At 37.8% G+C, this 13193-nt stretch overlaps 2 protein-coding genes across 6 annotated transcripts in view; one reads left to right on the top strand and one right to left on the bottom strand.

Annotated features, from left to right (window-relative positions):
* Window positions 1-4028, top strand: part of TBCD (tubulin folding cofactor D) — a 173202-nt gene extending 169174 nt beyond the window's left edge. Inside the window, exons 39-40 of the mRNA XM_058168485.1 lie at window positions 1229-1313; window positions 2859-4028. Of these exons, the coding sequence (XP_058024468.1) occupies window positions 1229-1313; window positions 2859-2867 (94 nt within the window). The 3' untranslated portion in view covers window positions 2868-4028. The remainder of the gene's footprint in view (window positions 1-1228; window positions 1314-2858) is intronic.
* B3GNTL1 (UDP-GlcNAc:betaGal beta-1,3-N-acetylglucosaminyltransferase like 1) overlaps window positions 1-13193 on the bottom strand; it is a 191340-nt gene that overhangs the window by 14245 nt on the left and 163902 nt on the right. For 3 of the 5 annotated variants that reach the window (XM_058168483.1, XM_058168480.1, XM_058168484.1), the window contains one exon: window positions 4029-6159. In XM_058168483.1, the coding sequence (XP_058024466.1) occupies window positions 6079-6159 (81 nt within the window). In that variant the 3' untranslated portion in view covers window positions 4029-6078. Of the gene's footprint in view, window positions 1-1324; window positions 2399-4028; window positions 6160-13193 lie in introns of those variants that run through there. The other 2 variants (XM_058168481.1, XM_058168482.1) reach the window with 2 other exon arrangements.

Genomic DNA, 13193 nt, shown 5'->3' with positions numbered 1-13193 from the left:
AACAGAATTGTCATATCCAATGAAACAGAATTCATATCATTTCCCCAGCTCTTAGAATGAGAGTACTGCTTCAAGTGGATATAAATCTGATGTAGATTAAGATTAAAGAGCCAAATGAGTGATGGAGACAATTGGAGAAACAGAAAAAGAAATACAAGTTCTGCTGCTCTTTATTCCATAGAATAAATGCCTATGGAATAGGACATAGGTGTCAGGATATCAGGACATGGATCACATCAGTTTATAAACTATAAACCAACAAAGATTGTAATCTAGTTCCATTTCTAGCTGTAGTTCATCTGATTTTTCAACTACCCTAGGTAGTTTTGCCACCTGGTGCCAGTGCAAGAAAAAAGGTCTTTTATTCCATCATGGCAGTAAAGAGAACAAAATTATTTGTGTCTGAATGTTTTGGAATGGCATTTCTCTCCCTTCACCTCCTGCATCCATTCATGTCTGTTCTTTGTGCATGTTGACTTATTCCTGTTTAATCTCTTATAATTCGGAGTAGAATTTGCTAATTTGCTTCTCTAATGGAATGAAAATAGTTGATTCTGCCGACATGTTCTAGAACAGTGATGGCTAACCTTTTTGCCATCGCGTGCCAGGATGGGGTGGGTGGGGGAAAGGTTCATGCATGCACGTGCCCACACCCATAATTCTATGCGCCCTGCCCTGTGCATGCCTGCGCCCTCCCCCCTCCGCTCCTGGCACGCGATGGCCCAGGAGGCCCATATTTCTTTCTCACCAGGCTCCAGGTCCTCTCTATGCATCTGGGGAGGGTGAAAACAGTCTTTCCCACCCCCTCGGAGGCCCTCAGTAGGCCACCACAGGCCCTCCGGAGGCAGGAAACACCATTTCCCTACTTCTGGTGGGCCCAGAAGGCCCGAAAATCAGCTGGCTGGCGTGTGCATGTGCATGTGGAGCTGAGCCGGCATGCCTACTGATATGGCTATGCGTGCCACCTGTGGCACACGTGCCATAGGTTCGCCATCACGGTTCTAGAAAATGCTATTCAGGAGGTTCAGAGAACAGAAATTTGTTTTTTAAAAGATGATCTTCTTTTCCCCTACAATTCAGATGGATATACCAATTTTCGTACTGTCAATAGCAATCACAATTCATTGACAAATAGTTTTCCATTGAAGAAAATGGATGTGATGCTAGAAATCATGGAGAGCAGCATGGAATTGATACTTGTATATACTTTTTTTTTGTCTCCAAACAGGGATGCAGACTTGCCATTTCTGAGGAAGCAGCGGAATTACCTCTGTGATTTAATGAAAGTGCCCAAGCCCCAATTGGTAGTGAAGGTAATGTTTTAAAATACCAATGAAGCCCTGATAAATATTTCTGGGAAACAATTCCGTGAAACTCAAGTTTGCTGACACAAACCCCAGACCTATTTAAAACATGCATATGCAGAACTATTGAAAAAAAGGATATTATCACTGTCCCTCTCCTATTCTGTTATTTGAAAAGTTTTCACATTTCTCATGTTGAGCTGTTGACAGTAAGCATGATTTGTAGTAGTACAGCTGGTTACAAAAATATTCTTACTGCAATGTGGTGACAAGAATGACCCAAATGTGCTAAAATTTATCATTATTATACTAATTGTTAGCAGGGAATGCTGCATGTAGGTAGGAATATGACTAAGGTTGCTATACCTGCCTAGTCTACACCTTCTCTGTGTTGTGAAAAAGCATATGAAAGTATTTAGGCAATTACTGAAACTTCTTTCTAAAAGTCAAACAGGTTTTATGTTGAACTAGAGAATGAAGCTATTCCATAAATGTGTTCTCCCGCTTCTTGATTTGTATTTGTGTGTTCATCTGTATTAGTTTAGAGAAATATCCACATGTGCTTTTTTATAAATCATATTGTTAAAGGAAGATATTATTAATGTTAATGTTTTGACTTTGAATAAGCACATCTATATTCAGTCAGAGGTATCAATAGAAGCATGTAGTAAGTTGGTGCCTAGGCTGAGCTCTGAGGTAGAACTGGAAATGATAGTTTCAGGTATTATTCTATTTGCTGGCTTGTGAATGTGGCAGCTTGTCTGTCTTTTTCATTCCTTGCTGAATGACAATATAGTAGTAATGAAAATAAACCTTGTAGGTAAGGTTTACTAGAACATAAATATTTAGTCCTGAAACTGTACTGTATGTCTTTGGAATCAAAAGATCTAGAAATCTTTTATGTTTTTCTAATCGAAGAGTGACAGGTACATCTGTATGCCTTTGGGCTCTAGCTGCAGATTTCATTCTCCACAAGTTGAAAACATTTTCACAGCAGTTTGATTTCCCGTTACTCTGTTTTTCAGAAGGGATATTTGAAAATATGCAGCCTTATCCAGCTTGGAAAGCTCAAATTTCACAAGACCATGTGGTTCCTTGTAGGGGGAAAAAGAGAAACCATTGGAAATAGATTTTTTTCACCTTTTAGAATATATAGTTGCATCCATAAATATACAGTCATGAATACCATTTCTATTCAATAATAAAGGAGAAAAATGTCAGAATAATTGGTTTAAATATTGAGCAGTTTGAAAACAAGCCTTTCATTAAATGAATTTCTGAATACACAAACTGCTGTTGGATACACTGCATCCATTAACACAAGTACAGTGTATTACTCATTAACAAAAATCAGTATAGGAGGTTGTTCTAAACTATGGATTGGACAATGCCTGAAGGAAACTTTAGTTGTAGATCGACATTTTAAAGCTCTTACTAACAGATTAATTACAATATTCTGTGAATCTTACAAGAAAGAGTTACTTTTATTTATTTTGAAACGTACTCTTGACAATGTCATGAAATTAATCCCATTTTTTCCCCTCTTTCCTGCAGAGCACATAATTGGAAATCAATTAATATTGAAAATGACAGTGCTTTGAATCCATAGACACTAAGGAGCAGGCAGTTTTTCAACAACTTGGACAACAGTATTTACTGATCAAGCTAAAAAGAAAAGGCTAAAAAATGAGAAACTGATTTTGAAAGTTGTACCTTTTTTCCTTCTTCTTCTAAAAGAATAGCTTTTTGCTTTAAAAGATAATATATATGTTGGTGATTTTGTGTTTCTGAAAATTAAATTGTTTTGAAAAGTTCAAATAACTGCATTTTCTTGTATGTTATCTCTGTTTTTAGCTTTATAAAATTACAGCATTCGAAATTTTATTATAACCAAAGTTACCTTGTCAAATAAGTTATGCATTATATAAATAGCTTCAATCTACCATTTCAAAAGCTATCTGCAGAAGAGTAGAAGCTTCATTCTTTAGAAAAGGCATTTGAGAATAAATTATCCATTTGGCATATCAATCAAATCATATAATGAAGTTTGTGGGCATTTTTGCCATTTGAGAAGAGCATAGAATGGGTAGGATTTCATCCTTGCTACATTGATTAACTCCAGCTGAAAATTTGTCACCTTTCTAAACAGAAGTATAATTTATCATTCAAATTTGATACAGTATCCTGACTTTTTGGAGGTTGCCTTTTTTTTAATATGTATTGAAATATTTCTGATGCTAAAAAAATATGCAAGGAAATATTAGCTAAAAAATGCAGGCAACATTGGTTGGCAAAATTAAAACTGGATTTAAAAGGGCGGACAAGGTTTGTTTTTGTTTTTCATAAGGAGTGGAAAATCAGATACAAATTAGTAGGAACATGCAGCTTGTTGGATTTAATTCTCAAAATGGACTTTACACAATGAATTGTAAAAACTGTGCATAACTTTTTAAAGCAATTCTGTCCTTAGAATTACTTAGCAATTGAAAAGGACAGCAATCCCAGGAAAGAGTTGGCTACTTTAAAGGTTAAAGATAAAATATTTATGCTTTCACATATTTACACACCATCTTTTTTTAAATTATTTTCCAAATGGTGCATAGCCCTAGTAAAAAGAGTATTCTGTTAAGAGTTGTTGATGTATTTTTTCCCTTCTCGTATGTCCTGTACAAATGAAGAAATATTGTAAAGACACAAAATAAATTAGTGTAAAAGTCAACAAGATTTTTTTCTTCTGTAAGAATTTAATTTTAGTTAAAACAAGCATTTAATGTTTTTTAGATGTTCATAACAATAAACATCTGATGGAGAGGAAGCATAAATAAAAGTTATTCATGTTACCACAGCTGGTCTCAGCTCTTTGGAAGAGTGTCTTAAGTGACTCGTTAATTTCCTGACCCATCATGGAGACTGGTTTCAAACCTCTTGATAGAAACTATATTCTAAAAGTAAACCTTGTTTATCTCATGGTGATCTTTTAGACCTGCCTTAGGATATTATAACATGTAGCTTTTTAATCCCTTCATATGAATTACTGAATCACAAAGCATTGCAGACTTCATATGAGGAAAAGTCCAATTATTCCTGGCAGTGAAGATTGTTAAAATTACCATATGAAATGTATAGGGGTTCATTTTGCTCTCAAAAATGCTGCGAAAAGAATTCGATGTTTCCAACGTAGAAAGCATTGACTGGGGCTAAAGTTGAAACCATTCTTTCATTTTGTCCATACCTCGAGTTACAAGGAGAGGGAACTGCAGCTGGATCTGATACTATGAAAAGAGGAGCTGTCTCCTTTTGCATCAAAGTTGATGAATGTTCTGGGTCAGGTGTTCCATTGCACACTGAAAAGGTCTGGTTTTTGAAGGCAGGCCATTTGGCAGCAGGGAAGAGGAAGCTTCTTTTAAAAGCATTAATGGCAGCTGTGGGACCAGTGGAAGACTGTGCAGTAATGGGAAGGCCTATGTTCCTGCCTCATTTCTCTTTAAGATGTCCCCTACCTTTTTCAGCAAGCTGACCCCTTTTTTAAAAAAGAACAAAACAATGTCACTATGAGACCTTTTCCAAAGGGGCTAGTTCAACAAGCTAACTTTAGTGGAGCCCAGGAGGGAAGGCAGATTGGGGTGGAGGCAGGACTCTGAAGCAATTTAGGGTTGGAAAATACAATGAGCTCAGGCCTGGGCCTTTAGGAGGCTTAAGGTTGTGACCATGAAGTAGAACTAGAAAGCACAGCCAGAGGGACAGCCATGGCTACTTCAGCCTTTGTGGCTGTGGGAGAGAAATTGGGATGGTTAAGTATGGCCCTGGAATTTCAAAAAGCCACAATTTCAAAAAGGTATGCATACAGTACAAATAGAGAATTGCATATGAAATAGAAGACCAAATTTGGAAACAAAACAGTAATATAATTTCTAGAAAAGAAGAGATGAAACTGCTTGATTTGTAAAGGCTTTCTAAAAATAATAATCCCTATCATAACAGAATTCTGTGTCTGTCTCTGGTGCCATCTCATAAACCATATTCATTACAGAAGGCTTATGGTGTATATCGTCAAGACATGATGTTAAGTAATGGCAAGACAGATTCTGGATATTTTTGAAGAATGTTTTTTGCAGGGTATATCATGAACACATACAGTTTTTATGTTTAATTTGAAAATTACGGTTCTACTACATTGTAACTAAAATTCTTCTGCAGCTTTTTGAGACATTGGGTTGCCAAAAAAAGATGGACCGGCTACTCCGGACAGCAATAGGAAAAAGAGAAAAAAACAGGTGCCATAAGTTAGATTTGTCTCCATGTTGACTTGCTTCTTATAATTGTATAGCTCCTCCACCATTTTCATCTCTTAATCCATATGTGCGAACCGGATGTTCTTCCCAGTAACTAAAGAAATGCCTTCCACATCTCATCAAGTGGCATCAAAACGTATCAAAATATTACAGCCACATCAATATGGATTTCTTGGGAATAAAATACTGAAAAGATTTGCCGTTGCCACCTTCTGAATTTGATTCTGGAAAGTGTTTTCTTAGGTGAATTGGCTACATTCATACAGGCAGAGTCCTATCTGTGGGATGACTCTTAACTAGCTAAACTTCAATTCACTTAGCTACTACCTCTAGTTGATTTTTATGACTTGAGATAGTTTAATATTTGCATGCATTTATATTTCTTTTGAGAGGAATTATGAAGAAAAAGAATCTTGACTAAAATAATATTGTATCTCCTCTAGTACGTTTCATGATGAAAAGCTTGCCAATAACCACGCTCATCAATTAAAATGATAGTAATCCACACCTTCCTTCAAATTCAATAGACTCAAATTTTCCTCAAACTGTCCATCTGTGAGATCCTGCAGAAACAAAGAGAAAGATCACAATCAACATTTTTCACCAAAATATATCATACATCTGAAGACTTCTGCAATCACAGTGCCTATAGAGAAATAAGTCATGCTTAGACATTGTAACTGAATCCAAAGTTATCTTACAGTAGAAATTCCTGAATATCATAATATACGTTTGATTCATAATACAGCAGCAAGAGACAATATTTGCTTGCTTGTCTTTCTCTACCTCTTTCTCAGTTCTATTTTTTTTTTTTTGCCAGTGTTGTACTATATAGATAATTGGGTTGGTTAAAAACCTAAGGGCTGCATTTTACTAGTGAAACTTCGTTAGTTTTGACCTTGATTAGGATTTGTTTTGGTATCTTAGAATGTTATGCAAATCCAACCTTGGGCAACAGAGATCCCCTCCTTCCCTTTTAATCTAAAAACTGCTAATACGTGTTTCTAACAATCAATTCTAGAGTCTGATAATCGCTTATTCATACATTACATGTAATAGTGGAAGCTGGCTGTGCCCTTACCCCCTACCATATAGGTTCTTATTCAGCTCATTCATATAGAACATATGCATGTAAGCAGTTGTTCGTAAGTAAAGTCTATGATCTATGACACGGGTGTCAAACTCGGTGTGTCACGTTGCCATCACGTGATGTATCACAATGTTTTTCTCCTTCACGGAGCTGGGGTGGGCATGACACATCCGGCCCGCCAGTTTGCCACCCCTGTTCTATGACATTTTTCACATTCAATCCTAGAAGTCGGGTAGCGCTACTGCCAAAGTATCATTGTGGAGTCAAAGCCAGGAACTTTGTTGCTAATTCTGATGACCTTACCCTCTACAAAAGGAAGTTGCAGGCTTCTTATTTCTGCTGCCCCTGGTATAAGGTATTAATGCCAGAGCAAGTAATTTTATCTTCATTCTGTGATTAGGTTCTCTTTAAAGTTAACAAGTTTTGGGGTTTTTTTTATTATAATTATTTTGCAAACTTAGACTCATTGGGTGAGTATGACCAAAAACAGGTGATAACTTAAAAATCTGCTATTCTTCTTTCCCTTTTCCTGGATGACTCAGGATGCTCCCATCTGTGCAGAACGGTCAGCTAGCATTGCTAATGCTTTTAGCTTCTGCCAGCCCTTAGGGAACACATAATACATTCAAGGTCCATCATAATCTGAACAATAAAGAAAGCAGCAGGTAGACTGAAGATTACAAGGCCCTTAATTTTTAGCAAGGAAGAGCTCTGCAGAAAACCTGATGACCATGACAGTGATTTATTGCAGTCAAATGCCTCAAATAGCTGTAACAGCCTGGCTCAGGCAGGCTGTCAGAACCCCATTTGTTACTTGCTGTAGGAGATACACTTGCCACCCCTCTTCTGATTTAAGACAACTGTTAAATCTTAGTCTAAGCACACGGGAATTCAGCCTTTAGACTGCATCTTCCAGTCTGGAAGATGCCTGGTTTTTTTTTCCCCCCCAGAGAATTCTTTTTCTTTTAGAAGTTAGGTAACATGTACACCCAGTCTGGCATATTTGTGCAAAGACTACTCACCAAACTGGTGGGAAATTAATTCGTGTTTCTGACTTGTGTTTCCACCCTTAGCCGGGTAGTAACCCCTTGATTTTTTTAGGATTCAGAGACAAATGGCTCATGAAATGCCAAGAAGGATTTTATTGAATCAATATGAAGAGAGCTTTAGAGAAAGAAAAATATACCCATCTACATCCCTTCATCGTTGTTCTGAAGCCCCAAAATAGCAGATGGGCTTCTGAACTCTCTGAGGATTTTGGGTGCCTACAGCAAGCCAAATTGGAGGCTTTTGCCAACTTTTATAATTAAGTGTTAGGGAATATAAATAACAACTGAACAAACCTTGGTACATTACCTTATGACTTGGTCATAACATCAAAACGGGGACCCTTTGCCAAAGATACTTTTTAGAGAAGAAAGGGTTCCTAGCAGAGAGAAGCTGGAGAAAATCTAATGTCTCTCTGGTCAATAACCAGGCAACTCAGACAACTGATTCTTCCAAAAACAAAGAACTGTGCTGATAGAAGCGAATATTTGTATTTCAGGTTTGAAAAGAAGAGTCCTTGGTGCTATCTGAGCTTGGTTGTTTTCTTTCAGATGTTTCATTACCCAAGTAGGCAACGCCATCAGTATCTAGTTGGGTAGTGAAACATATGCAAGAAAACAACCAAGCACAAGCTCCAAGGGCATCACAAAACATTGTTTCTGATGCGCTTTGGTCAGTAACTAAGTAAGCAATCCTTTGGTTAGAATATTTTTGGGAAATGCTGTTCTAGTATGCAGCCATGGCTCCCCCTCCCCTTAGCAAATGTTAGATTAGGGAATTTGTGCTGCCCTTCTTATCTCGTTACTAGTAGGAACAGAAAGAAAATAAGCAAAGGTGATACAATGATGTAATCTTCAAAACTTACTAAACTCTTCCCACACAGGTATTTCTTATATGAGCAGAAGAGAAAAGAGGTCCACTCCAGCTATCTTTTTATTACAATTGTCTATTATTTCATCCCACTACTCAATTCAATACATTTGAAAGAAGCTCTGCTTGACAGGGTAATGTGGAGAGCACTTGCCTATAAAGTTGCCAAGAGTCGGGCATGACTGAATGGTTAAAACAACAATTAAAGCATTCAGGAGAGAGCCTTTAGAAGTTTAAAATAAAACAAAGCATAGAACTGTACTAACTCAAAACTGATCAGACTTGAGGTTTTTCCCTTTTTTAATGTATTAGCAACTTTAATGTTTGAGAGGATTTATAAAACAATTCCCTCGGTTTCTCACAGCTAAACTTGACCTTGGCTCTTCATCCTCACTTAGAAACAAAGAATGCTCATTAAAGAGGGAGATATCTAAGAGATGCTAATAGCTTCAAAGGAGAGCCCTACTGACCACTTAATGTCTTAGATGACATACCATGTCTTCTGATTTCCATCCAACCTGCTGAGTCTAAGACTGACTTATACAGCGAAGTCCGAGACTTGAATTCAGGAGGGTGTTTGGTTGGACATACCTGGATACAGGCTTTGTGTAGAGAAATGCTCTAGGAAGTGAGGCAGGGAAGAATGAACTCTCAGAGCAGGATTTGTGCGTGGGAAATAAAAGAAATAGATGAAGAATTTGATCCTGGAAATGATGCACGTAGGTGGCAAGCTAAAACCCTTAACTCACTCTAGGTATTACCAACCACTAGTGAAAGCCAACTGGTATTTTGCTATTTAGCAATATATGTGAAACACTGACCTCCTTGAAGAAAAAGCCTGAAAGCCCTGTTATAACACTTCATTTTTAATCACAGGAACTGCATTTTTTTTTCAAGCAGCTTAGCCAGCATAATAGCGGTGACAGCTTAACATATTAGTCTGATGGATTTTGCATAATGAATGGCTTCTTCATTGAAAGAAGCCTTTCAACAAGCAGTTGGACTATTAACTCTGGTTAAAGGTGATCCTCCAGTTTACTGTACGAAGAGGAACCTTGTGTCTGCTTGCCTCTCTTTTGCCATATAAGGTTATGATAACGTATCTCTCACATCTATACTCCATCAGCAAGTAAATCGGGTGACATCATTCTCAACTTCAGCATTTATTTTGAGCTTTTAATTTCAGAGCACAAGTAATTCATGTTTGCAGCAGCATTAGCCTCAAAGCATACATCATTCAGATTAGTGAGAACAAAGACCCTATTGCTTTTGTTTTTATGCACACATAACATTTAGTATTTATGCAGGTTTTTCCAAATGTTAAAAAAACACATCAACTGTACTCTCAGAAATCTTAATGCACTCCCCATGGAAAGCCATTATTATTCTATTAGAGATGGCGAGCTACAGCTAAGAGAGAACTCATGATTGCATTAAAGCTTGAACCAGGGATTTCTCATTCTTGCTAGCAAAGCTTGTAACTGTAAAGGAAGAGAGGAAATGATACTGTAAAAACAGACAGTTAGGAAGCCAAAATGACCTCTGGGTAACCGAAAGACTATGAAGGTAAAAATGTATCTCACCTATCAGTTCATTTGTTAATGCAAATGTTTTAAAACACAGCTAGCCTCCAGTGACCTCTTTCAAAGGGAACTGAATCCAGGTTAAGTTCTGGAATCTCTAAGCTAACTGCAAAAACCTGCGGTATGAATAGCAATCTATAAAATATGTTCAACTGCATGGACAAAGAACTGAATACCATGGTTTGTCAGGAAGTGTATATTTCTCTTCCTAAATACAAGCAAATACAAAGGATATTAAAACTCAGTGGTTGGGCCGAGTTACACCAGATTAAGAACTGTCAACTGAAAATGATTTCTTTTCTTCTCGGGGCTTTACAGAAACCTAAACAATGAAATGTGGACAGCAACATTCTTTGCTTGACTAACTGATACCTTTTTCCGCATGTGTTGTATGTTTTTATTGAAATACCCAGTAAGGAACACACTGAGCAGTTATTTTGTCTTGTGAGTAAAACTTTTAAGAGAATGCCAAAACAAGCTAACTTGCAGGATGGAAGGTGTGCTGCACAGTTGGTGGCTGGTCTACCCAAAAGGTTTAAAGTGTTTCCAAAGCAAATAGCCAAGCTTTCCAACGGTATTAGCTAAAGAAAGCCCATTTCCTGCTTCCGGGCACATCCTCTAGATAGATCAATGGTTCCTGAAAGGGGTGATGGATTTTGCAGGGTAGCAAAAGCACAAGGTGGTCAAACTCCTCAAAGTCATGCTCTAATTGAAGCCTCACTCCAATTTTAAATTTTACAATTTAGTGAGCTGTTCTTGCAATCTGGGATATCATCTCCTTCAGACCATCACCGTGAGCCTGCGTTTTCATAAGGGCAATTGTTCTATGGCAATGAGAGACTGCTTATGCTTAGCATAAACATGTAAGCAGAAACTCACACTCACACACCTACAAAGCCATATTTAACAGTCGCAATAGCACTTAGACTTATATACCGCTTCATAGTGCTTTTACAGCCCTCTCTAAGCGGTTTAAAGAGTCAGCATCTTGCCTTCAACAATCTGGGTCCTCATTTTACCTACCTCGGAAGGATGGAAGGCTGAGTCAACCTTGAACCTGGTGGGACTCGAACTGCCAAAATGCTAGCAGTCAACAGAAGTAGCTGGCAGTACTGTACTCTAACCACTGTGCCACCACGGCTCAATAAAACAAGTTAAAATAAAATAGAACTTGCTCCTGGAATTTGCAAATGAAGATACATATTCTCAGCAGAGCTGTCACAAGAGTATATTTGAGAGGGTGATTCAGTAGCTATGAGATGGGAGAGCAACAGATCTACTTGCAGACACTCCATGAAATGAAATGGAAAGTAACAACTAATCCCTCTCCCTTGGTTACCTTTGTGTTGGGCATTGTTTTGCATCAAGTTGGAGATTGCTCTGTCCTTTACCTTTATTTTCTCCCTCATTAAATGCTTTCTTTTCCTTGTAAAGATTGTACCTTTTTCTTCTAGGAGATTATTTGGGGGACGTAACCTCCTTATTTCCACATGGAGCTTGTCTTCTCCTCCTCTCTGAAGGAGAAGCTGATGTTGTATGGGACTGGCAAAATGGCTAGTGGGAAAGGGAAGGGATAGCACTGACAAGTAGCCAAAACAAAAGACAGGTGAACACCTTTCAAGGATCTGGGACTTGGAAAAACACACTTCATGCCTTCATTTATTTTCCACCACCCTTCTACTTCTACTATTGTCTATGTCACTGGCAAGGGAGGAAGGGCTGGTGACATAATGATGACTTGCCCTTGTGCAAAGATACATGGGACATCAGGCACTTCTTACAGAAAATAAGCAAGGATATACCGTATATACTCGAATATAAGCCGATCCGAGTATAAGCCGAGGTCCCCAATTTTACCCCAAAAACTGGGGTAAACTGGGGACTCGAGTATAAGCCGAGGGTGGGAAATGAGGCACCTACCGGTTGGGGAAACCCTCCCTCCCTCAGCTGAGAAGGCTGGCGGCTCCCCCGCCCCGCCCTCTCACTGCACCGGCAGGGCTTCAGTCCGGTAAAATGTGAAAAAAAGAAAAAAAAAACCTCGAGTATAAGCCGTATATACTCGAGTATAAGCCGAGGGGCTTAAAAAAAACACAAAACTCGAGTATAAGCCGTATAGACCCGAGTATAAGCCGAGGGGACGTTTTTCAGCACAAAAAATGTGCTGAAAAACTCGGCTTATACTCGAGTATATACGGTAGTTGTCCATTATTTTGTCAATGTTTTTACAGTTATTTAAAAAGTTCAAAATGGACAAAAAGGTTTATGATATGGAGCAAAATAAGACAATTTGAAGTACAGTTTATCATTACATGATAAACATGTAATTACTAAAATGTATAAGCTTTTGCTGACATTTGAAAACTGGAAGAACAGGTTAAAGACCGTATGAGAACACAGGCTAAGAATTTTGGTTATAATATACAGATGGATCAATGGAAAAATATGTGGTTAAAAGGGCTGAACTTTTATATTACGTTGTGATATTAAAGAGATTGAATAAATTAATAGATCTTGCTGAGAAGAATAAACTACCTCCATTTCAAAAAAGACAATATCTATATTTACTGGTGGCTGGAAACCCCTTAGGCACCTTTTGAATAAAAATGAAAAAAAAAATGAGCTTGTGATTTATGGCTTTGATAATTAGATTGAACAAATTATAGAAAATATAATTGTACTTATAACTATTGTGAATGATGTCAGAAGCCACATTTTTGTATCTTTTTCTTTTCTTTCCTATTTTTCTTTTATTTTTTTTATTTTCTTGCAGATTTCTTTTAGATTTCTCTAATTTCTTTTTCTGTTTGTATTTCTTATTATATACCGTATTTTTTTGGAGTATAAGAGGCTCTGAGTATAAGACGCACCTCGCTTTTGGGGGGGAAAACAAGAGGGAAAAAATCTGCTTCTGCCTCCCAGCAATTGCCTCCTGGCAGCAAACAGCCTGTTTCAGTTTGTTTCCAGCCTCTTTTAAAAGGGGTGGGGGTGGGGAGAGAAAGTGCGTCTT

The sequence above is a fragment of the Ahaetulla prasina genome, chromosome 2 (assembly GCF_028640845.1).
Source record: "Ahaetulla prasina isolate Xishuangbanna chromosome 2, ASM2864084v1, whole genome shotgun sequence".
Classification (NCBI taxonomy): domain Eukaryota; kingdom Metazoa; phylum Chordata; class Lepidosauria; order Squamata; family Colubridae; genus Ahaetulla; species Ahaetulla prasina.
This window is presented reverse-complemented; position numbering and strand designations above follow the sequence as displayed.